We start from the raw sequence: 24,953 nt of genomic DNA on the forward strand, positions 1-24,953 counted from the left end.
CTGAGAATCGAACTCAAGACCCCCTGCTTGCCAGGCAGGCGTTGTGCCGCTGAGCTAAATCCCCAGCCCCGAGTTTAAATTTCTGAACAGGCTGCTTGGGAATTGGTTTTCACACATTGTAAAATGCTTTCCATTTTGACTTTTATGTCTTTTGCCTTTCTAAATGCTTCCTTTCCGTTGATGTTATGGAAATAATTATAATAATAGCTGCAAGTGCACTGTATAACAAAATTTTTAGGCTTGAGACGATAACAAGAAGATTAGAGAAATCCAACTTTGAAAAGCCTCCAGTGGTTCTCAAAAATTATAAAACATTCAACAAATACCAAAATTTAATTGTTTCTGCCACTTTATGATGGAAAAAGTGAAGGAGTCAGCCACTGGACAGTTACTGACCCGAAGCATACTGACTAGTAGCTAGGGGGTATGCTAGTGTCGCAATTAAAGGTAGCTTAGAATCACACATGGGAAGTATTCAGTGGAATTTACATAATCACAAGACGTTATGGACAGGACAGGGTTAATGACTACAATTACTGGCTATGATTTTTAGATCAATTTAAATGAATTCATTACTATAATGAAAAAAGGGAGGCTGTAATATCAATTTGGATTTCATTTCATTTTAATGGTGCGGGGGAGGAAACCCGTGGCCTCACACTCCTTAGGCAAGTGCTCTACTACTAGTTACTTCCCCCAGCACTTGGCAAGTATTGTCAAATGTATTCTCTTCTCTGTCACCGGAGGATATATGTAGGACATTAATAGAAAAATATAAAATATGAAATGCACATTATATAATGTAACCCTTTTAGTAGCCTTCTAGTCTGGTTTTGGGCCCATTTACCACTTTACACAGGGCTCCTGAGTGACTGACTGGTTGCCCTAATTTCCTCAGAAAAAACAAGTAACTATCCTGAGTTTAAAACTCAGGTGTGCTATTTTTCAAAGATTAGTAAGATCACTACATGAGAAAAATTATTTCTGTCAAAATAAATGTAGCTAAGTACTTTCCACATTTAAAATAAATGCTTACATTTTCATGAAGCAGTGTGGTAAGAGTTGGTCTTTGCTTTTGATTCTAGCCTAGGTGACTTTACTATTAAAACTACAAAGCAGTTTCCTAAATGAAATTCCAGTATGGTGACTTCTCAGTTGTTGGAGCTATACTTGCTCTTTCAGCGAGAGCAGTTAGGAGCACACCGCTCCTGGTTTAGAGGATGGGCTTACGGGGGCCGATCTGCTACAGTTTGTGTTGGTTCCCTTCTGGCCTTACCTTGGCGGTTTCAGCCTGTCTCTGGGCCTCTTGGAGAATAGTGCTGACCCGAGGTGCTGCCTGGGGAATCTGCCCATTGGACTGGGTGGTGCTGGTCTTCAGTCCTGAGAGGCAGAAAGAGAGAAGCGAAGTGTGAACAGGCTGTTTCAACGTTCTTGAAAGTGAAGCTGAAATTACAAAGCAGTGTCCATCATTCAAGCAAAAGGTTCTCAGGTAAGGTGTGGTACACGAGGCCTTAGGAGAGGCCTGAGGTTCCCGCTGGGGTGTTGCTGAGTCATATGCCTAGCAAGACTCTGGGTTCAATCCCCAGCACCAAATATTTTTTTTTAAAAAAGCTACGGTTCTATGGCAAAAGTTTCTGTGAGATTCAGCACAGAGCGGCAGGGGATGCAGCTCAGCAGTAAACTGTTTAAGGCCCCGTGTTTGAGCTGCAGCACCACATAAGTGAATTCATGGAATGCAGGAAAGTGTGCATACTTGATAAAGCCTACAGAGTAAAATTTATGTGAACTGGGACCCAAAGAAAAAGTATGCCCTGCTTTAAAGACTTTTTCTCTGTAACTGGAGAATAAACCTTGAAAATCTATTTTAAAAAGTCTTATTGAAGATTTTTTTTCAGATGTATTAATCGAGTTTCATATCATCATGAGTACAGAAAAAACTTTTTAACATTATCCCTCAACGAACTGTACTTAGATACAAACAATAGACAGAGGCAAAATGTGCAAATCCCTAATATCTTCTGGAATTAGATAGGTTTCTCCCCCAAAGTCCTGGTGGATACTTGTTTTATCTTCCTGCCTTTTAATTTTCTCTTTCATCACAGAAGTATGACTCATTGAGGGTTTACGGTTTTTTGTTGTTGTTTGTTTTGTTTTATGCTGGGTGCAGCACCTGCTAACCATGCACTCTCCCAAGCTATGCCACCATCCAGAAGTCAGACAGAAGAAGCGGCGTGTTGATTCTCTGCCTCCTTGGAGAGCATCTTGGGGACAGATACTTTCACAAACTGGAGGCCATTTCTCCTATGGCTGAACTGCCTCCCAGCCTGTGTCAGGGGGGCTGCTCCTCCTCCCTCAAGTGCAGGAAGAGACTGCTTTAGCCATTCTCTGCACAGGTGATTCTGTCAAACAGCTACTTCTTCAAAGAGTTTTCCAGCTTTTTTAAAAAATGAAAGTACTGGGGATTGAACCTAAGGCCTTTGCACTGAGCTACATCCTTAGCCCTTTTCATTTTATTTTTCTATTTTGAGACAAGGTCTCACTGGGCTCAAAGCTGTGGTCCCCCTGCCTTAGTTTCTCAGAGTGCTGGGATTGCATGCATGCACCACCATGCCTGGCTAAGTTTTCCAATAATTTGGGAAAAACACTGATCCACATAACCCAAAGAAGGCCATGAAAGACTTCAGGACACTGGAGAAAGGAAGGAAAAGTTTTATGAGGAACAGGCAGTAATGTAGTCCCCAAGTATGTCTCTACAAACTATTAGGTGTGACATGAAAAGTCTCTATAGGAGAGAAACTGCACCACACCTTAACCGTGTGATCAAAATGAATGTTGCACTGGGCGTGGTGGTGCATGCCTGTAATCCCTAGGGAGCACTAGGGAGGCTGAGGCAGGAGGATCATTGTGAGTTTGAGACCAGCTTGGGCTACAAAATGAGCTCAAGGCCAGCCTGAACTGCATAATGAAACCATGTCTCAAAAAAAAGACACCCCCCCCCGCCCACAAAAAAAATGTGAGTGTTGCTAATAGGGGCAGTTATACATGGATGCCTGCAACTGTGGTATCTGAGCACAGAAGAATAGTCATGTAGTATTCCTGCCTGAAGTACCTACCTAACCTGAAATGAATAATGAGGAAACACACATGCATCTAAATTGAGGAACATCCTAAAAGTAAATGGCTCTTAGTCTTTTAAAAAGGCAGATATCTTGATATTCAGAGAAAAGCTGAGGCAATACTCCGGATGAAAAGACTCAGGGCAATGAAATGCCTCCGTGTAAAAAATGCAGTGGACAATCCTAGATTGAAGCTGTGCCAGGAAAAATACATTTCTGTAAGGCTATTATTGAAACCTGTGCCCAAACTGAAGTGTAGACTGCAGCTCAGAGAGAAGCACTCTCACGTTAAACATTAAATTTCCCAAATTTGAAACTTGTAGCCGAGGTTAGTGAGAAAATAGCCATGCTTTCAGGAAATGCAAGTTGAAGATTTTAGGGACGGAGGGGCAGTGACTCTCAGGTGGTTGTGAAATAAATATGTCTACACGTAACACATGTCAAAGTGGAGTGAGAAAGACAGCCAGGGTGGTGAAACTGTTAGATTAGTGAATGGGGAGAAGGGTGCATGGGAGTTTTTTGTACTATGCTTGCAGCTTTTCTGTAAGCTTGAGATGATCTCAGAATGAAGTGAAAAGAGATATTAGTGTCTACTTCTAAATTTGAGAGTGCTGACTCCAAACATTTGCTAAAAGCAGAAAGTACTAAAAGAGCCTTCATGGCTTCCTTAGTGGAAAAGCAAACATAGCCATGTATCTTTAATAAGTTCCTGGTCAATTCTTTGGAGACAGGACACTGCCTCTGGGTTTTGTTTTGTTTTTTAGTTGGGAAATCCCACAGCAACACCAATCCCGGGTGGTTTCTGACTCCCAGCAGCGACTCACACTCCTCCTGCCGCTTCTCCAGGCCCCCGGCTCACTTGAGCAAAGCAGGAGAGATGGAGAGGACGAGGGGGCAGAGAGCTGCTGGGTTCCACTGGAGGCCAGCGAAGGCTGCGGAGGCATCAGACAGATGGGACTGGGCTTTATTTCCTTCATCCTCCACCAAATGATTTTATACTATGTTCCCCTCATAGAGAAGTAGTGAAAGATGGGGATGGGACAGGAGCTTCACGGTACCCCTGTGTGATTGGTGCTCTGAAGAAAACAACTTGGCATGAACACTAGCAGAGAACTCACTGTCCACAGAGTGACCAGACTTGTCATGCTCAGTGAAGGTATCCTCAAGTGCTGGGTCAAATCTACCTCACTGATACCTTCACACTTTCCCTGTGGTTTTATTCTTTGTAACCCTTAACCTGGACCATCAACTTGATTGGCTTAGGAGCTGCTCACAGGAATAGTAGGGCGTATTTGTGGGTGTGTTCTGGTGGGTCACCGAGGTGTGACCCTGGGGTTTTTATCTGGTCCTTTCCTCTCCGGCCATGTTCCTCTGCTCTGTTTCCTGGCTGCCATGAGTTAAGCATCTTTGCTGCCCCAGGCCCTCCACTCTGATGTTTTTTGCCGTGGGGCCAGCTGACCATGGAGTGAATCCTTTGAAACTGTGAGCCAAGTTAATCTCTCTTTTAGGTTGTCAGGTGCTGGGTATTGTGTCCCAGCAACAGGAAAGCTGGCTGATACACCCTTTGATGCAGCAACAGACACATCAACTGGAAGATAATAACCAGAACCCTTGTGCTAGAAATGGTTCCGGTTCTCTCCACTATTATTTATCATAAACATAATGCATTTGAATCACAGCTCAGCCACATAGAAGATGCTGGGTACTGACTTCTCCCATCTTCAGTTTCCTTAGCTGCCGAGTGAAGATTACAATATATACTCTTCTGGGCTCTTTTAAGAGCTAGAAAGAGTACATTCACTCCTCTGTATCCCTGGGTTCCATATCTGCTGATTAACCAACCACCAAACAAAAATATCTGCATCTGTACTGAACATGTGAAGATTTTCCCTTGTCATTATTCCTAAACAATATAGTTAATAACTACTTAAATAGCATTTACATTGTATTAGGCTCTATACATAATCCAGAGGCGACAGAAAGCATGAGAGGATGTATAGTTTATATACAAATACTATGGCATTTTAGGTAAGGCACTTGGTCCCGAAGCCAAACCACCATGGATACCAAGGGACAATGGTATATGTAAAAAACAAAGCAGCACATAGTACCCACTCCATGCCTCAGTGCCCTGTTCTTAAAAATATAAACAAGTTTCTGTTCTGTTACCCCTGGATGGTGATGTCCAGTATTGGGTAATGAATTCCAGCTGTGAAGGCACAGAAGCAAAATACCAAGATATGATCTCCTCCTTTGTATAAGCAGTCTTCTGGGTTCTCATGGAGCCTTGGACAAACATAATATTTATACTCTGATGAAACACAGCTTCCTACCAGCTCACCCTAAATCCGTGATCAGTACCTTATCCACAAACATCAAAGAGTGGCCAAAACATTGTTTTGTCCTTTGTAAAAAAAAATAGATATAGGGGTGTTGTGTGGGGTGAGCACAAGTAGGGGTCAGGCTAAGCTTTCCCACCAGAGGAGAAATGTATTCTATGTATACCTATAAAGTTTGGTATTGTAACATGTGTTGGATAAAATTGAACAAATCCCCCTCACAGTTTGTAGGGGTTTCAGTCCATAATTGGCTGGCTCTAAGTCAGGATGACATAGGAGACAGGCATTGCAGAAGAGAAACAGTTCATGGTTGGCAGAAGGTAGCAAAGCAAGCAAGAGACAAGAAAAGCCTCTTTCTGTCCTTTTTTATTTATTTATTTATTTTGTTTTTGTTTTTTTCTGGAACTGGGAATCGAACTCACGACCTTGCGCTTGCCAGGCAGGTGCTGTGCTACTGAGCTAAATCCCCAGCCCCTACTGTCCTTTATATTGTATTCAGGCCACCAGGATTAGGGCAGTGCCAAACCAATCACTGGATTAATTTAGTAATCACCCACACTTAATCCTAGCACCCCTAATCCTAGCATTGCACCATGAATCAATCACACACTCTAGATTCAGCCACCTCTGAAAAAGCCCCACCTTTGACAGCATGTGGCTTTGGGAGGACAGCTAGACACAAGCCATGACCGTTTAGTACCTGTGGAAGGCTGAGCTGGTGTAGCTGTATTGATGGTACTCAGGTTTGTCCACCGAGAGGCAAGTCCAGCCCTTGCCACAGCCCGCTGATAGTTATCGTAGAGGGTCTTTCCATACTAGGAAGGGAATACAAAGGAAGAAGGAATTTATTTCTTTCAATTTGCTCACCCAATTGCAGTATACATATTGAGAAAAAAATATGCCTTGATTACTCGGTTCATTCCTTGCTCAAGTTAATTCTTTGTATATTTCACTAAGAAATTGATTATTTTTCACAAATTAAATAATTTCCCAGATTAGCAAAACTGACAAATTCTTTCATCTACATATTAGAGGAGAGCTTTAGTCAAACAGTTCTGATTCTATATCTTTACATGTACTTCAACTATACTGCAGATTCAATCTTGTCTCTCTCTCTCTCTCTCTCTCTCTCTCTCTCTCTCTCCTTCCCTCCCTCTCTTTCTATCTTCTGTCTCCCTGTCCCTTCCCCTCCTCCCATCTCTCTTCCTCTCCTGTACTGGAAACCCAACCCAGACCTTCCCTCAGGCTAGGCAAGTGCTGTACCACTGGGCTGCGCACCCAGTCCAGTCTTGTGTTTTTAATCACACACTGAGCTTACCATCATCTCCTTGGGTAACTATCTGAAAAGTTTTATTTAAAAGTCAAGCCTTGATGCTCATGTCAGTGGAGAGGTCAATGTTGCTATCGCTTGCACCTACTTAAAGAGCTCAATATGCAAGTAAATGAGATAATATCTGTGGTTGTATCCAAGAGAGGGCCAGCTGTTTCACAGGACAAAAGCTGGACCCTTGTCAGGAAGCTGGCTGGCAAATCCAAGGACAGGCGAAGCCCTGTGCTCTCTCACCTTGGCGATCCTTATTCCCATGACCCACTGGTTGAGAGTCCTGGCATCGTCGCAGCAGAGGTACTTGATGTACTGAGACTCCTTCTGAATTTGAGGGTGCTAGACAGAAGCAATTTCAAAGACAGCTTATAAACTTCATGTATCAGTAACTCAAAGAACCTTTCCAAATAACTTAAAAAAAAAACCAATAATGTGGGATTTATTGAAGTGGAGGCAAACATTTTTGGTAGTAATTTTATTTTATTTTTATTTATTTATTTTTTTGTCTTTTTTGAGGCAGGGTCTTGCTATGCAGTTCCGGCTGGCCTTGAGCTCACTTTGTAGCTCAGGCTGATCTCGAACTCATGTCAATCCTCCTGCCTCAGCCTCCCAAGTGCTAGGATTACAGGCGTGTGCCACCACACCTGGCTGTTTATGGGTAGTAATTTTAGGACTAGGAAAAGGAGTACTTTTTAAAATGGCTAAACTCCTAAAGGATTTAAGAAATACGTTATGCTATTGATTTATCATAAGCACCATAAAGGAATTTACTTTATATATATACTTTTTTTTTTTAGTGTCACAGAACTAAAGCCTACACAGATTGTGGTTTTATGGTTCCCAAAACCTAGTCCAGGGGTTATATCTGCTATCAAGAATTCAGAGTCCTGCAATGATGTTCCTCAACTGTTAGCTCACATCCAAATGAGAGCTTCTATGTGCTCTCCAAGGGACTGCGCAAAAAGTGTTTGGATCCACTGTATTCTCAAGTTGCATTGAGCAATGGCTTGGGGGGATGAGCAAGGGTTACTAGGCCTCCAGGGAACTCACAGGAGTAACAGTGAACGGCAGATAGGATGAAGGAAGAGGGATGCCCTGTACTCCTCTTTGTTCCCTTCTGCCTCCCTGTAATCCTGTTTTGTGCTTCTGATAGGGCGCCTGCTCCATGAGGGTGGGAACTACCGTCTATCTCATTTGCTGAAGACCCCGTACCTGGAACGTGGTAACTATTCCTGTCCAGATGTCAAAGTAACTGTTGAAAGAACTAAACAAAACATTTCTTTCTTTTTTGTTCTTTTGAGCTAGATCTCGCTATGTAGTTCAGGCTGGCCTCAAACTCATAAAACATTTCTTATTCAGTCACATATACTGTAGCCATAAAGTTACAGACAGATAACCAAATTCTGAAATACGTGCCAGGTCAATTTGCATGGGTTATTATAATTTGTAGTTAATTTTATTGTATGGAGATAATTACTGGTTACAGTGTGTGTGTGTATGAGTCAGAGAGAGAGAGAGAGTGAGAGACGTACAATACTGCCTCTTTTTTCTGCATTCCATAGAATAGTTTGTTAATCTAAACCAGGTTTAGGATGAATTAAGATGGCATGAATTGCTGGAGATCCTGAAAATGGAATGAGAAACCGAGACAGCTGGGAGCATCTATGCGCTTGCTGTGCTCTTAGCAGGTGGGAAAAGAGCGAAGCCATCCGTTCTCCTCTAAGGTGTTGCATAGACCACTCACTGTTGCAGTCATTGACCTCCAAAGATATGATTAATTTGCAAGAGTGATCCGAACAAAAGACTTTGTACTTTCTAACTGCAGTTGGAAAATAAGAGGAAGCATCCAGGCTAGTCTCCCTGCTGGTCTTTCCAGTGATCCAGCCTGTGATACTGTTGTCTTTGCCCAGAAAGGATAGCGAGACACTTACGTAGAGACTGTAACAGTGTGGTGAAAGTTTAGACATTTCTGATTTTAAAAACAAGAAAACTGGTGCTGAGAGAGGTTGGTATATATTTCTCGACTTACCCTAAAGTTTCTGTATTTAATGTAAGTTATTAAGCCAAAATAACAGACTTTGAGGATATCACAGAAAAATCCAGAAGATACAAAGAATTCCTTTTCTCGGTCTTTTGAACCAACTAAGGAAAGTCTACTCTTACACTCTCATATTTAAATAGGCTGCTTCCTTTATTTAGGCCCTTTAATTCTCAGAATTTCCCTCAGTAACACTTGGAGAACAGTCACTTCCTATTTGCTAACCCATCACAGATTTTTCTCTCCTGAGGGCAAAAACAACCCCTCAGGCTCCTGAACGTTGCTGTTGTTTTTGGATCCGACCGGCAGGTGGCAGGAAACACTTTTGAATAACAAGATTGCATTGTTGCCTCAGTGCTTGCTCAATAATTCAGAATGTTCAATTTTAGTTTTGCAAACGTTGCCCAGTAATACTGTTCAATGGAGACCCTTAAAACTAGAAATCTCTGTCAACTCAGCTTATGTGTCCTAATAGAAAAAGCATTTGTTGCATTAATTAACCTGAAGGTCAGAATGAGGAAAAATATAAGCCAGGCCTTCACAGATGGAATGTGACATTCCAGAAATGCCCGCAGCATTCTTAACAATAAGATCTGCAAAATGAAACCACAACCCTTGTCTTTAAGTACAGTGACCAGCCCCCTACCCTAGGCTTTGTCACATCAGAGGAGTAAGCACTGGCCTCTCCAACAATTTACTGTTTATAATTGGTTTTAGAAAGGGTTACTTTTTCTTTCAGAGATATTTATTTATTTATTTTTGTCTTTTTGACACAGGGTCTTGCTATGTAGTTCAGGCTGGCCTTGAGCTCACTTTGTAGCCCAGGTTGGTCTCGAACTTGAAACGATCCTCCTGCTTCAGCCTCCCAAGTACTGGGATTACAGGCGTGTGCCACTGTGCCCGGCTCTTTCTGAGACATTTATTTATTTTTTGTACCGGGAATCCAACTCAGGGCCTTGCTCTTACCAGGCAGGCCCTTGTGCCTCTGAGCTATATTCCCGGCCTTTCTGAGATATTTAAAAGGTTGCCATTGTAACCTTGGCTTTAGTATATTACTTTGTTGGGGTTTGGTTTTGATTTTGGTGCCTCGTAAGTCAAACCTCTAGGAACAGACTAAATTGTGCTTGCAAGGAAATGCAGAAAGTAGTTGTTTACATAGAAGTATCCATTTAAGCACTACACAATTTCCAAGTATATTATTCATCTCACTGCTATAAAACACAGTATTCCCTTAAATAAAATGGGTTTGAGTATAAAACAGAGGCTACTAAGCCTCAGAACTCATGGTTCCAAGATGAGCTACCACATGGGCACCGGGCTCTTCTGTCCCTCCCTCCATCGAGTTGGGTACAAATCCTGCAGGCGCCTCGGACACCTCAGAGCCAGCACCGTGCCTGGCCTCCAGTCCTTTCTTGGGATCTCACTCAGTGCTTACTTCTGAACTGTCCTGTTCCTCTCTTAGGGCGCTGGCTGAAAAGTTATCTGCAAAGGCATTTAAGGGGACTGCCAGTGGGCCAGATTCTTCCTCACTGATTTGATGGTTCCTGACCATAAAAAGACAGAAGCTTTCTTAGGACAGGCAGCACAGCATATAAAGGTCAAGGCCATTGCAGAATGCTATGGCTGGAAGGGATCCTGCAGAGCTTCTAAACTTACAAAATGGGGCTAAGGGTCGGAGAAGTTAAGAAATGTGTCCAGGGCCAGAGGTAGTGGCAACACCATGACTAGAACAAAGGCTCTGCTTGTTCAACAAATAATACCCCTGGGTGCAGAGAAATCTACTGATATCAAGGTGAATAAAGAACAAGAGACAGCTCATACCATCATCAGGGAATGTCAAAAGGTATGGGATTATTTTATTTATGTATTTATTTTTGTCTTTTTGAGACAGAGTCTCGCTGTGCAGTTCAGGCGGGCCTTGAGCTCACTTTGGAGCCCAGGCTGGCCTCCAACTCACAAAGAGCCTCCTGCTTCAACCTCCCGAGTGCTGGGATTACGGGCATGCACCACGATGGCCTGGCTGGGATTAGTTTATGATGTGGCTCATTTTATGACACAAATTTGAAAACAGAGGCTGAGAAAGGTGTTTTGAAGAAGTAACAGGATGTGTAATGTCCAAAAAGTTTATATGGAAAAGTTTTGGGGACCATGGAAAAGGGGCAGAAAACCAAGGTGGAGAGGTTGGAACAAAGGGCTGTGTGTGAAATTAGAACACTCTCTAGGCACCAGGGAGCATCAGACATTGTCCAAGAGCAGAATTAGACAGGAAGTAACTGTGGCTACCCGGATGATGGGCTGAGAGTGAGCAGCACCATCGAAGAGAGAGAGGAGAGATGGGAGAGAGAGGGCAGCAGAGGAGAGTGAGAGACAGTGATAGAAAACTGAAAGGACTTTTGCCTCAGGGGTTGAATTAGAAATGGGAAGTGGAAGGAATGTAAGGCTCATCTCTGTTTCTAGCTTTGTAGTAAAGGCTGTTGTGTTTGTGACTTCCCTAAAAGCCCCAACCCCTGGGACTTGTGAATGTGACCTCACTTGGAGTGAGTCTTTGCAGATGTAAGCAAGCTAAGATCATACCAAGTCAGGGTGGGTTCTAATCCAGTAACACTGGTGTCCTAACGACGAGAGCAGGAGCAGCTCAGACACAGACGCAGGGGGAAGCCAGCTGCATGACCAGGCAGACAGAAACTGGTGTTAGGCAGCTACTTTGATGCCAAGGATTGAAGGAAGCTTCCAGCAGCTAGGAGAAAGGTACAGGATGGATTTTCCCACAGAGCTCTCCAGAAGGAACCCAATCGGACTTTGATTTTGGATTTGTTGTCTCCAACAAATTTCTGTTGTTAAAAGCCACTTGTGATTTGTCATGGCAGCTCTAGGAAACCGCTCCCATGGGTGGCGATACCATTAAGCTTGAGAGATCGTTAGGGTGGACAGAAGGTTGGAATCACTGTCTGATGAGTCACGGCTACAGTGCCCTTGCACTCGCCTTTACGGCAGGTGTGGGGCTCGGAGAGGAGGGGCAACTACTCACTGCAGGTTGAGAGGAATTAGCACATCGCCTGTCCCTGGAGCTGTGGCTGGGAATATGGTCTCTCAGAGACAGCTGGAGTCTGGTGAGAACCAAACACAGAAAGAGCACGGAAGACATTCTGGTGTTGGGGAGAAGGAGAAGCCAGCAGAACTGGAGCGAAAGCAGGCAGGTGGAGGGGAGGGGACCAGGCTGACGATCGTAAAACGAGGAAGTGGTCACCAGTGCAGAAGGCACTGAACAGGACCAGAAGCCTGAGGCCTGGGAAAGCTGAATAGCGAGTCTGAAGAGCAGCGCAGGGAGAAAGCTGTTCGCGGGCCAACGTAGGGACGCCAGCTGTCTTCCTGCTGTTCACCGGTGCACCTCAAGGCCTGCAGGAGAAGTAGGTTAGAAATCTCTGGAGTGAATGAAGTACAATGACAGGGCGACAGTGAGGACGTGGAGGGACCAAGACTCTCTCAAGAAGTCTGAGTGGAAGGGAAGATAGAGGCCAACTATGGCCTTTGTTTGAAGAGGTGGGGCAGGTGAAACTGAGGGAAGAGGCCGGGAGTCCCCAAACTAAGTAATAATTTGTAACACGACCGGGTTCCAAGGGGACGAATTCTCAGGTAACAGACTGGAGATGGTGAAGCCAAAGGGCGTCCTGGGGGTGTGGTGTGATCCAGGGGAAGCTAATGCAGGGTGGGAGCCTTCCTTCTCTGAGGAAATGGGACAGCCGGAAATTGGACAGTTACTGTGTTAGGTAGTTTAGGAAGTGAGATGGAGTAATTCAGTCCTGTTCTCGCTTCTCTTTCCCAATAGAATGCACAGTGTGCCCAGTGAGGCGTCTGTGGGTGGGAGGCCATCTGAGCAGAGGGTACAGCTGCTGGGGATGAGGCGCAAGACCAAGGGGCGGAACCAGGAGAAAAGCTGGTAACATCTTGCAGGCAGGAATGACCTGGAGGCCGGCAAAAAGCAGGCACGACGTGCAGTGCGAGAAATGTGGCTCAAGCGACTGATCCTTAAGTCAGGCTGGAAGAGACGTGTAGTGATGGGGGAATGTTGACCGGGAATCCTGGGTCTAAGAAATTGAAGGGAGAAAGGAAAGAGGGTTTGTTTGCCAGAGGACAGACCTATGTACCCAAGAAGCGGTCATGACCTTGGGCAACCTCATGAATCTTTGTGAGTTTCTGTTCTGCAATTATGATATAGGAAGGATAGCACCTCTCATGGAGGACTGTTGAAAAGATTCAATGAAATAATACAGAAGAGGACCCAGTATGGAGCCCATTACCTGATGGAGAAGCTACTGCTGTTACTATTATTAAAGACAGAACCAGGTCTCAAAGAGCACAGAGGGATAAGCGCCCTGCTGTGTTTTTCTACTCATTCATTCATTCATTCATTCATCTATTCACTGGATGTGTACCGACCACTTATAATGTGTCAGATGCTGCCTTGAGCTGGGGAACACAATGGTGAACACACAAAACATGTCCCTGCTCTTAGGGCACATTTATTCTCATAAGAGAGAAAGCCAGTAAAAAGGCAAAACAGCAATATAATTTCATATTGTAAGAAATATCATGAAGCGTGAACTCAGCAGAGTAAAGACAGGCAGTAGGAGAGTGATGTGGTTCCCCATCATTTCTGGGGAACCCAGAGTCCCAGTACTCCTTCTCTGATACTCTACCACAGCTTTACAGATTTCTCTAAAAAACTAACTTCTTCCAGAAAACATTTACTTCCTCTATCCCATCACACCTAGCTACAGAGTGGTGTGAAAAAGCACTCACAGAGGAGCAGCTCCATTGTACGTGCTGGATGAGATTGTACATGAAGATCAAGATTACAGGAAGAGAAAGGATTCTTCTTTTTTTTTTTTTTGTACCAGGAATCGAACTCAGGACCTCTCACTGCACCGCTGAGCTATATCCCTGGCCCCAAGAAAGGATTCTTAAGTACTAAGTGCTTCCTTCTGTTCCTGTGTCTGCCTGGAACCGTACCTCTCCTTAGGGGCCAGAGATGCCTCTGCTGCCTTCTCAGAGTGCAGTCCTGGGCAATGGCATCAGCACCGCCTGCCAACTCATCAGAAAGCAAATTCCTGGGCCTGATCCAAGATTACTGAATCAGCAACTCTGGGGGCCCAGCAACCGTGTGTGGTAATCCTAGTCCCTGAGTGGTCTTGACAGAGTAAAGTTTAAGAAACGCTGGGTAACAAAAGTCTTTATTTAAGGTCTGGGGTGTTGCTAGTGATAGAACGCTTGCCTACTATGTGCAAGGCCCTTGCTTCAGAGCAATGCAAAAAGAAATTATTTAGTACCAGAATGAGCAATAACCTTTCTTTTCCTGTAACAACTACTGCTTATGTGGTGTTGGTGTGTTTCTAGACCTTGTGCTAGTGTTTTTATGGGCATGTCTTATTTAATTCTCAAGAAGGGCTGGGTACTCCTATCTCTACTTTGAAGGGGAGGTAGTGAGGCTTAGAGTCTCAGCAGCGTTCCTAAAGCCGGAGCTGGAAAGTGGTAAGGCCAGGATTCAAACCCCGCCTCCGCCTTGCCTGAGGACACTCACAGTTGGTAAGCTCACACTGAATAAAAACCTCTGGTCTGGACTGATCAGTCAGCACATGTCCACGGAACCATGTAATCCTGTAACACGCCTCCTTGTACTCTGCGTACCTCTTATAATCGATGGGCATATTTTTTTGCATTTTGGAAAGTGGCTCACCCTCATGAAATACTTAAAAGTCAATAAATGACCACAATGTTTATAAACAAATTAAGTTCTGCAAACCATAGTAGTTCTGTTTACTTAGCAAGTTAATAAGCATTCTCAATATTTTGGGAAGCAACTGAGAAGTGTACTAAAGAGCAAAACGAGCAGGTGATTGTGCATAGAGAAACGAGCTCAAGAACGGAACTGACCACCATCTTGTCCAACAGGAAATGCACGTCTCCTGCGCTTGTACATGACGCCTGTTCCTAGGACCATCAAACACCACTGGTTGCCACCTCTGATCCTGCTCTTCTTTCCAGAGGCGACTCCAGCTGTCTCCGGAAGACTGAAGCCTGGGATATGAGGACTTTTAGAAGTTCTAGTTCAGTACCCAAGGAACTGGTATTACGATTCTTGCTGCAGCCCCTAATAACCTTGTTTCTCAGGTCAAAGAATTCAGTACTGCCACAAGTCTAGGTCCTAGTCCCAAACTTGTGAGTGCAGAGCACCCACTCCCAAGAACTACCTGGCCCAAAATGCCAACAGCGCTGTTGTTGCAAAATACTTCCCTAGACAGTATGGTTCTAAAATAATGAGACCACTCAGGGTCTGTTGAATGACAAGTGGGCACTGGGAATACAGAAGTGAAGTAAGCATACAGAAATCCCTCTCCTCCTGGATTCTGCATTCAACTCGAGGGAAACGGCTGTAAACAAAACATGCAATGTGCTGTTCAAGGCTGTGGATCGAAGGAGGGGAGAAGACAGAACATGTCAAGACTGGGACTAGGCATTCTTTGGATAGAATGGTCAGAGAAAGACAATGACAGCTGATAAAAGTTGTGAATGAAGGGAGAGAGCAAGAATTACCTGTGAGAAGAGCATTCTAGGAACAAGACCAGTAAGTGCAAAGGTCCTGAGGTAGTGAGTCAAAAGGAAGAGAGAGGTGAGGAGCATGCTCTGCTTTCCTTCAGTCTCTTTATGACCATTACTTTGAGACCATTCTGTGTAGGGCACAGTTTCTCAGCAGCAGCACTCATGGCACCGGGGATGGGTAATTCTCCGGTGTGCCGGCTGTCTTGCAGGTTGGAGCACGTTTAGTAGCTACCTTGACCTCTTTTCCCCAGATGCTATTAGCACCCACACTTTGCCCCAGGTAAGACAATCAAAAGTGTCTCTGGACACTGCAAAAAGTCTTAAGGGGGGAAAATGCATCTGACTGAGAACTACTAGGGGAGTGTCAGGCTGAGTAAGCTAGTATAGTGTTCACCATCGTCGTTATTATTATTATTATTATTTTTTCCGGTACTGGGAATCAAACTCGCGACCTTGTGCTTGCCAGGCAGTGCTGTGTGCCTGAGCTAAACCCCCAGCCCGTCGTTATTATTTATAAATTGCTAAAGTTAGATGCTTGGTAATGTAAAAGAGGACTGGGAAAACTAGTTCTAAATGAAAACTAGTATCTGAAGTCATCAATAAAGTAAAAATTTTTATCAAATTACTATTTAAGTGATGATAATTGTGCACCAAGTAAAAATTATTAAATATGATTGATGTCTTAATGATTATATTTAAGAATAAGCCCAAAAACAAACCAAGGCCTCAAACCCAGACCTCTGTAAGTATAAAGACCTGAACACATCATATGTGTGGTTATAAGGACAACCATCTATGGATCTGACTGATCTCACTGAATTTAAATTCTAATGTAAAAATGAGAGCCATATCAAACACTTGGTACTACGTTGCCTTTTGACAATATACACCTTGGAAAGTTTCACAACTTGGCAATTTTTGAAATGATTTATTTCTTGCTATTTTGCATCTTTCTCTAGGAAACCTTGGCAAGTTTCTAATTTCTAAAAATTTATAACAAATCATTTGAAGGAGAGTTTACTAAATAAAGAACTGAACATTTTTTCACTTCCATCAATAAAACTATATATTAATTCATTAAAAAAATATAGACCTCTTTATATTTTCACAAGTGATGAAGGACCCCAGACAGATCTATTTTAATGTTTTAGGCTCTGATGGCATGCTTTGGAGGGAAATGACTCAAGGTAATAGAGGACTTTTTTCCCTTCTTGATTTTGGTTTAGAAACAGAAATTTTGTGGGCCGGGCATGGTGGTGCACACCTGCAATCCCAGCACTTGGGAGGCTGAGACAGGAGGATCATTATGAGTTTGAGGCCAGCCTTGGCTACAAAGTGAGCTCAAGGCCAGCCTGAAAGGCATACTGAGACCCTGTCTCAAAAAGACAAAAAAGAAAAAAGAAAACCCAGAAATTTTACTATACTGCATTTGTCTGTTAATTATACAATTTTATTGTTTTTCCCTTAAAAAAAACATTGACCCAAACCGCTTACAAATTTAAATTCAGGACTTCTTACAACCTACCTTTAAAACTAAACAGTGGTCAGTGGGCGCTTTGTATTTCATTTTGCACTGAATCCCATAGTAAACGTTGACATTTTCAAACTGTATAAAACAAGCCAGATCTCGGGACGTCTGAAAGAGAGGGGAAAAGATGACTTCAACCGAGATGACAGCTAATGATTTCCCAAGGTCGTTCCTGATGACACTACAAAGGATTTCATTTTAGTAGAGAAAATATTGAATTTTTAGGTAGTTTATATTAACATCTGTCATATATACTGTCATATTCTCCAAGGCAAGCCTACACAAAAGATGAAAGAGAGAGGGTGCAGCCCCTGTGTGCCACGCGCCCCTAACAGGGCGGAGTGAAGGATGACGCTGCTGTCGCGGCCCCTGGCTCCGGACTCCGGGGTTAGAACCCACTGACCTTGACGCGTCCGCTATTGACTCAGCAGAGACAAGGTGACCAGCGATCGGAAATTTCATCTCCGTTTTTGCCATTCTAAGTGAGTGACGGATTTTGTGATTGAGCATTAAAAAAAAAATTCCTCTCAGGCTGAACAACTAGAGGTAAATTCGATGCTCAGTAAATTAGCACGCATGTCAGGCGCTTCTTCCTGAGCAAAAGGCTTGCTTCTGTGCTGCCGCTGCATGGTTGCCATGGAAACAGAGCCCTCTCCTCCACGCATAAAGTGCTTGGCGAAGACGACAACCTCTAATCTACATATCTGGTTACACTTCAATTATACATTTGTTCATTATTCTTTTTTTTCTCCTTTGCATTCTGTAATTCTTTACCCAGTTAGTGAAAAAAGAATAAAAGGTAGAACCGCTACATCTAAGTGCACAATTTTTCCTTTACATAAGGTGTTTGCTTTTTCTAATATTTTCAGCTGGATTTTTTTTCTTTGTACTGAGGATGGACCCCAGGGCCTTGCACCTGCTTGGCAAGTGCTCTACCACTGAGCTACAGTCCCAGCCCCACACAAAGTTTTAAAATCATGAATGAGATTTTAATACAAACACTGTTTCATGGTTATTCTTTTTCTTTTTATTAGTACATGTTTGCAGTACATAATGATCACATTCTTTGTGTGGAGTTGGTACTTGAGTATAATACATTTTAATTCTTTTTTCATCCCCCTACCCTCCTCCCCTCTCTCTCTCTCTCTCTCTCTCTCTCTCTCTCTCTCTCTCTCTCTCTCTCTCTCTCTCTCTCTCTCTCTCTCTCTCTCTCTCTCAGTGTCTCACTGTGCAGTTTAGGCTGGCCTTGAACTAGGTAGCACAGGATGGTCTCAAACTCATGGATCCTCCTGCCTCAGACTCCTGAACGCTGGGATGACAGGCACACGCCACCATGCCGGGCAAGAGAGACATCTTAACACTTTTCAAAGATGTACCCAAGAAGGCTATATCGAAACTCTCTAAGAAAGGTCTTGAAAAAAGCTAATGATCAGAATGAATGTTACAATTACATTTCAAAGAAGAAATATTTAGACTTGAGGCAGTAATCCCAGCTCACGAAGTAAATTCAGTGATAGCTGAAGTACTCTGCTCAGCTAGGCAGTGAAGTGCACATAATACGCCTCAGAGAACACTTTACATATCCTGAATATAAGGGCTAACTTCTCAATGAAGATCTCTGAAGACTTCTACCACTTCTATAATTCCAGGTAAAATAACTTTTACTATAATGAGCAGGAGAATATCTACAAGGACACAGAGTCTTCAGAGATAGACACGTAAAGTTACAAAATAATCTCTACGAAAATGCTTTTGCCGTAACTTTTGAAACTTGATTTTAAAATGGGTAATTTTTTACTTTAAAGAGAGAGCTCTGGGAAAACTCAAGAGTGTTTTAATAAGTCTGTCCTAAAGGATATGTATTTGTGTGAACACTGGAGAACTGCAGATCCTGTGGAGATAAAGGTATGTTTAAATTGCTACCTCAGGATTCCTGTAATTTCAATTTCATGAAATGCTTTCTTGTCAAAGTGTTTTGTTTGGTTTGCTTTTTGTCAGTTCGTTAATTTTCCCCCCCTTTCTAATACTATAGTTTGGATCTGGAATGTTCCGTGCAGACCCACATGGTAAAGGCTCCATCCCAGCCTTTGGTGTTAGTGGGAGGTGTAGAGTCTTTGGGAGGTGTGGCTCGGGGAAGGAAGTTAGGTCATGGGGGCATGACCTTTAAGGGGATAGTAGGACCATCTCTTTCCTTTCTCTCTCTTGCTGCTGCTCATGAGTGAGGCCTCCTCTTTCATGTGCTCCTGCTGTGATTATGGTGCCTTGCTGCTGGCCCAGAGTAGTGGCCAAGAGGCCATGCACTGCAACCTCCAAAACCACGAGCCCGAATAAAGCTTTCCTTTAAAGAAGTGTACTATTGCAGGCATTTTGTTATAGTAACAGAACACTGACTGACACACTGACCTTTGTCTTTCCTTTGGGTACATAATAAATTCCAGAAGCTCGTAAAAGAAAATAGCGCCTTTTCCAGGATTTCTTTCCATCTTCTTTCAGGTAAAGAGCTCCTTCAAGTTCTGGTACGATGATAGATGTTCCACAGAAACTTTCCTGAAATTGAGATCCCAAAGGCATAAAACACATGAAAGACAAAACACATTCTTGTTAACATTTTGTTGTTGTTGTTTGAGATAGGGTCTCACTATGTAGCCCAGGCTTGCCTCAAACTCACAGCAGTCCTCCTGTATCAGCCTCTTGAATGTTAGGATTACGGGCATACACCACTACACCTGGCTCTTGTTCACATTCAAACAAGCTTTCAAGTTAGCCTTTAAGCTAAAAGTCATTTTTGTCTATGTACTGGTGGATTCACTGTGTCAATTTGAGAAGTTTAGAGGTTTAACTAAGTGACTCAGCAGGGGGTCAGGGTCCTCACTTGGTAAACATCCTCATCCTGTGCAAGAGGAGGCACAGAGATGGTGTGAGTGCTACACCCGTGGGGGTGTGGGTGTGGGTGTGGGTGGGGTAACCTGCTTACAATATAAGGGAAGGAAAGAGGCTTGCTTCTTCCCCCTTTTGCTCTTGCTGCTTTTGGATTGTTGCCCCTGTGCCATATCACCCTCCCTTGGAGCCAAATGATTATGGACTGAACCTTCTACAAACTGTGAGCTAAAGAAACCTTTCCTTCCTTAATTTTGGGCATTGAGTATTTGCTCTTAGCAACAAGAAAAATGTAACTAAGACAGCCTGCAACTCTGAATACTCTTGTTTCCAGTATATGGTAATTGCCACAGAGAGGGGAGCTAACACAGTGCCCAAGAGGCCTGCTACTGAGTTAGATGTCAAGGCTTTTTGACCACTGAGCTCTGTAACCGTGGACCACTGAACTTTTTTCCCTTACTTGAAAAAAAAAAAAAAAGGAATAATAGCCCTACTTCACAAGGTTAGTCAGTACAATCTTGGTATATGGTAAAAGTAAGCATTTAACAAAGTCTATTACTATTGTTACAAACTGGAAAACAAAAATTCTTACTTTCCAGGAAAGTAACAGAATTACCAGCACTGCTGCTAAGTAGAAAACTTGTATCATTATACACATAAAATAAGTTCATAGTTGATTCTATTCTTGGGATTGTTTGCCTTTCAGATAATGGAGAATTACTACTACTATACCAGAAAAGGAAAACAAAACACAATTTCCAATCTCAAAATAAAACACTATTTTCAAATCTCAAAACTTCCATAAAATTATATAATTCTTAATAAGTTTCTTCAAAAGAAGCAATAGAATAAAGTTACATATTATTTTGTACATTATTTTGAGACCATGCACTCCTGATCCATCTTCCCCAGCTTCCCAAGTGCTAGGATTACAAGTGTGTGCTACCTATTCTTTTAGTTCAAATATGCAAACTTAATTCTTGCTTTCTTTTTGTAACTCACAACGTTCTTTCTTTTGGTTTCATAAATACAAAATAATTTTGCATCCTCCAAGTATATTTACACATGGAAAACATTTTTGTTCACATTTTACCCAATTTCCCATCAATCTAGCTAGTATTGGTTAACCTGTCAATAATCTATTAAATGTATTTGGATTTTTGATCCAAGTGAGATAGCAGGACAATACTGATTTTTCATAGTATAACAGTGTTTTCTTTCACATTCAAGGGTAAAATGGTGCTATCACAAGAACTACTCAGGTAATTGTATCAGCCAACACATAACCAGTCCCCAATTTAAAGACACTAATTTCTAAGCATTAGTTAGAAACAAAGAGCTGTGTCAGGAAAATGTTCTCTTTGCATGTCTGTTTGCTCCATCGCAGCTCGAGATGCTCAGAATCCTGCATCTCCTCTCTCAGGGACACCTGGCCCTGTACTCCCCAGTCAGCCTAGAGTGTTTGTTCAGTAAGGACAGAAAAGCTGGACCATAGAAAAGTTTCCCTGCTGGGCCTCCCTGCAAGTGCCCTGTGTGCTCCTGGTTCCAGGGGCCAGAGCTTGAAGCATGCGCTTAGGAGCTTGGGGATGACAATGAGGCTCTGTTGTCAGCCTTGTTAGCTGCAGGGTTGCTGGAGCCTGGCTAGGAGCAGGAGCAGGAGCAGGAGCAGGAGGAGGAGCAGGAGCAGGGGCAGGGGCAGGGGCAGGGGCAGGGGCAGGGGTCTGAGCAGGAGCCTGGTGAGTGGGAAAGGCTGCTCTTCCTCGTCAGCACACTGGCTCCAGGAGAATGTGAGCCATGGCATCACCAGGCCTTCTAACTTTTCAAGAGAAACCCAGTCTCTTAACTTAAGAAAAGAACATCACTCAGTTGAGGAGGGGCAGCAAGTAGAACCTGTCTGAGCCTCCAGCATGCCCACCTGGGACCTGGGACCAGGGACTTGGCCTTTATTCTAGCTGTGTTCCCGGTCAGGAGCAGGGCACAGTTACTGCATGAAAACTCACTGGGAGTTTCAAAATTCAGTTGTCAAACGTGCTTGTGGAATATATCCTACTAATCATCACAGATATTTGAGTTTTCATCATCTCCCTGAATCTCATCTCTGATAACTGAGCACAATTCTGAACCCGATGTTCCCAGAGGGTTAGGATTAGGGATCCCATTAGCACACCACAAACACGGAGTAGAGTCATACCCTACATCATGTCTCAACTCCAGATATCACATGTCCCAGCAAATGTAGCTGCTGCTTGGGAGAACAGCTCAGAAGATTAAAATATATACATACGGTTGTAGTGCATAATGTTTCCACACCTTGTGGAGATTAGTAGATGCCAATAATACATATTAATGTTTTTTTCTTATTCCTTTCCCCTTCTCTCCTTCTCCCCTTGTTCATCTTTTGATCTCTTTCTCTTTTTAGAAAGATCTACCTCCCTACTTCCTATCTTTTATTTTGCTCTGTATTTATACGCTGGGTTTCTTATATAAGAGAAATTACATGGACTTCAAGCTTGTGTGTCTGCTTTTTTGAACTTAACATTATGGTCTCAAGGTGCATTCAGAAGATTTAAAGAGTTGAAGAGCCTTGTCTGACTCCTCTGGAGCTCTTAAATAAAGGATCATATGGAATGTTAGCAGATGAGTTTTGTGAAGATTCACAAGTCTTTTTAGTCAAAAATCACCAATCAAATTCATGAAAAGCACACTACATTATCTAAAACTATACTTAATTACAATGGACTCAAATAATCAGTTGAATTATCTAAATAGCTATAATTTAATAATAGTTTGATTTTAAAATTGCAACTTATAATTTCAGCCCATATCTCAGAATTTCCCACTGATCTGGAGAAGGAATAACTTAAAAATACCATCCTTTTTTCTTCCACTCTGCAAAATTAAGCTTACCTCAAGTAAGGATTCCTTTGTCTTAGCATTCATTTTCTCAGTGGTTTTCTTGCCTTCTTTCGTTCCTTTGTTATCCAAGTAGAAATTCTAAATACAATGTTAAAAGATCAGATAGGTACATGTTCCTTACTATGTTAGACACTGCAAAAAACTCAGAGTCTTGCTAGAGAGGTGGATCTGTGTGAGATAAACAGGGAACCAAAGCAAATGTTCTGAATCAACCAGGACGCCCGGCCACCAGATCACTGATGCAAAAATAAAACTCTCTTTCCTAGCACACAATCAGTGAGGAAACAAGATGGAAAAGATGAATCTCATTTAATTGTTAAATTCCATATCGGAGAACACGAGTGGAACTGGGAGGCCCTCAAGCTCTGGAAGAGGCTGGGACTGTTTTCCTAGACAGTGTGTGTTCCCAGTGGACTGATGAAATGCTCTACCGTCCACCACTCTGATGAGATACACTACCTCATATTATAGGATTTCCAAAAAGAAAAGAAAGAGAAGGACAGACCCACACATACACACATACACATGCACAACCTTGTGTGGCTCTGAACACAGGAGCATGGCTCTGTCTGCAGGCCGCTTGCGATAACTGCCAAACACAACTTAATGATAAGAGAAAGCCTCTCAGGTTTGAAAGAAATACTCATAAGTCTCACTGAGGTACTGCTTTAGTTTAACTATACACAACAAATTACTTAACCTTCTGCTACTCCAAATACATTTACTGCTCATTTTTAAAGATGAGCCCCCACTAAGTAACTGTGTTGCAGTTTGAAATGAAGCAGAAAGATAAACAAAACCCAGTGCTGGTGATGAATATACAGCAAACTCGCTTCATTATGCACAAAGACTGAAGCCCCTTTTCAGGGCTGTGATGAGCCACAGATGCACCCATTTTCAAAGACTTGTTTGAAGACTATGCAGCAACTTTGCTGTGTTTCCTGTATCTAAGATCTGCAGACTCTTGTCTTCCATGACCTCCTCTGAATCCACTGTGAAATACCTGAGAAGTAGTGAAGGTACCACCATGGAAACCAGGAGCTATCTTGCTTGTACCCTCCACCGCCAAGGTTTGGAGGAAGTAGAATTCCAAGTGGTCCAGTAGTGAATGTCTTTCTTCAGCCCTGTGTCACCACAAGAATTGCGGGAGCATCAGAGCAGGTATTAGTTTTGTTTCAACAGCGATTGGATCCACATGGGTCTTCCTCAGCATCTGCTACGCTGTTTGGGGTGTCAGCTCCAGAGTCACCCTTATCTACCCCATACACAGGCTTCTCTCATTTCTCTTAAGTTTATTATGAGACTCTCTGTCAATTCCCTCTTTGAGAAACTGTGCATCTGCACTTGCAAAGTCAAAGGACCAACACACCAAATATCAAATCTTTCCCTGGCCCCGGGATGACCTTGGACCTGAAGGAGCACCTAGAACTCTCTCTGTTTTTTTTTTTTTTTAAATTTTTAAAAATTTTTTAAATTTTTGTCTTTTGAGACAGGGTCTCACTATGCAGTTCAGGCTGAGTTTAAGCTCACTTTGTAGCCCAGGCTGGCCTTGAACTCAGAACGATCCTCCTGCCTCGGCCTCCCAAGTTCTGGGATTATAGGCATGCGCCACCACGCCCGGCTTTCTCTGTCTTTAGAACTGCTTGTCTCTTGCTGTCATTTCTTTCTTTTTTGTTGCTTTTTCTTTTTTTTTTTTTTAATGAGGAATTGAACTCAGGACCTTGAGCTTACCAGGCAGGCACTGTGCCACTGAACTATATCCTCGGCCCTCTTGCTATCATTTCTGAGTTGCTCATTTCCTGGCCTTGAAACTTAGTGCACTTCACGCCCCTGCGCTGTCAATTCTCTGTTGCCTTCTGGCCGGTGGATGGCACAGGCCAGGTGGGTACAGGGCTCCTTCCTCCAGCAGGTGCTGGAGCAGATGCGTGGGCTGAGGCAGCCTGCACTGCTTATTCTGTGGCTGGACTTTTCCTCCAAGAGTCTATCTGAGGGCTCAGATGCAGGTGAGGGTGTTTCTACAGATCTTGTATCTTGTGTAAAGGCAGAACAAACCACACTACTATGGGATAAGACACCACTGTCTGGCGTTTCTGTTCCAAAGGACGTCAAGGAGCAACAGCAGTAGCAACAAGCTGCTGCCTGACTAATGAATGTCGGCTGAATGGGCTGTGGTCAGCGTCCTGCCTGAAGGTCTGTGGGAGCCCAGTGACTAGAATGA

General features: G+C 43.1%; 1 protein-coding gene across 1 annotated transcript in view; it reads right to left on the reverse strand.

Annotated features, from left to right (window-relative positions):
- Positions 1-1,276: 1,276 nt before the first annotated feature.
- Apbb1ip (amyloid beta (A4) precursor protein-binding, family B, member 1 interacting protein) overlaps positions 1,277-24,953 on the reverse strand; it is a gene marked incomplete at its 3' end in the record, with an annotated part of 98,539 nt that continues 74,862 nt past the window's right edge. The window contains 6 exon segments of the mRNA XM_013515446.1: positions 1,277-1,380; positions 6,156-6,270; positions 7,020-7,118; positions 16,940-17,050; positions 19,346-19,489; positions 22,727-22,813. Of these exon segments, the coding sequence (XP_013370900.1) occupies positions 1,277-1,380; positions 6,156-6,270; positions 7,020-7,118; positions 16,940-17,050; positions 19,346-19,489; positions 22,727-22,813 (660 nt within the window).

Source organism: Chinchilla lanigera, unplaced genomic scaffold, assembly GCF_000276665.1.
Source record: "Chinchilla lanigera isolate Chin_1 unplaced genomic scaffold, ChiLan1.0 scaffold00028, whole genome shotgun sequence".
NCBI classification, from domain to species: Eukaryota; Metazoa; Chordata; class Mammalia; order Rodentia; family Chinchillidae; genus Chinchilla; species Chinchilla lanigera.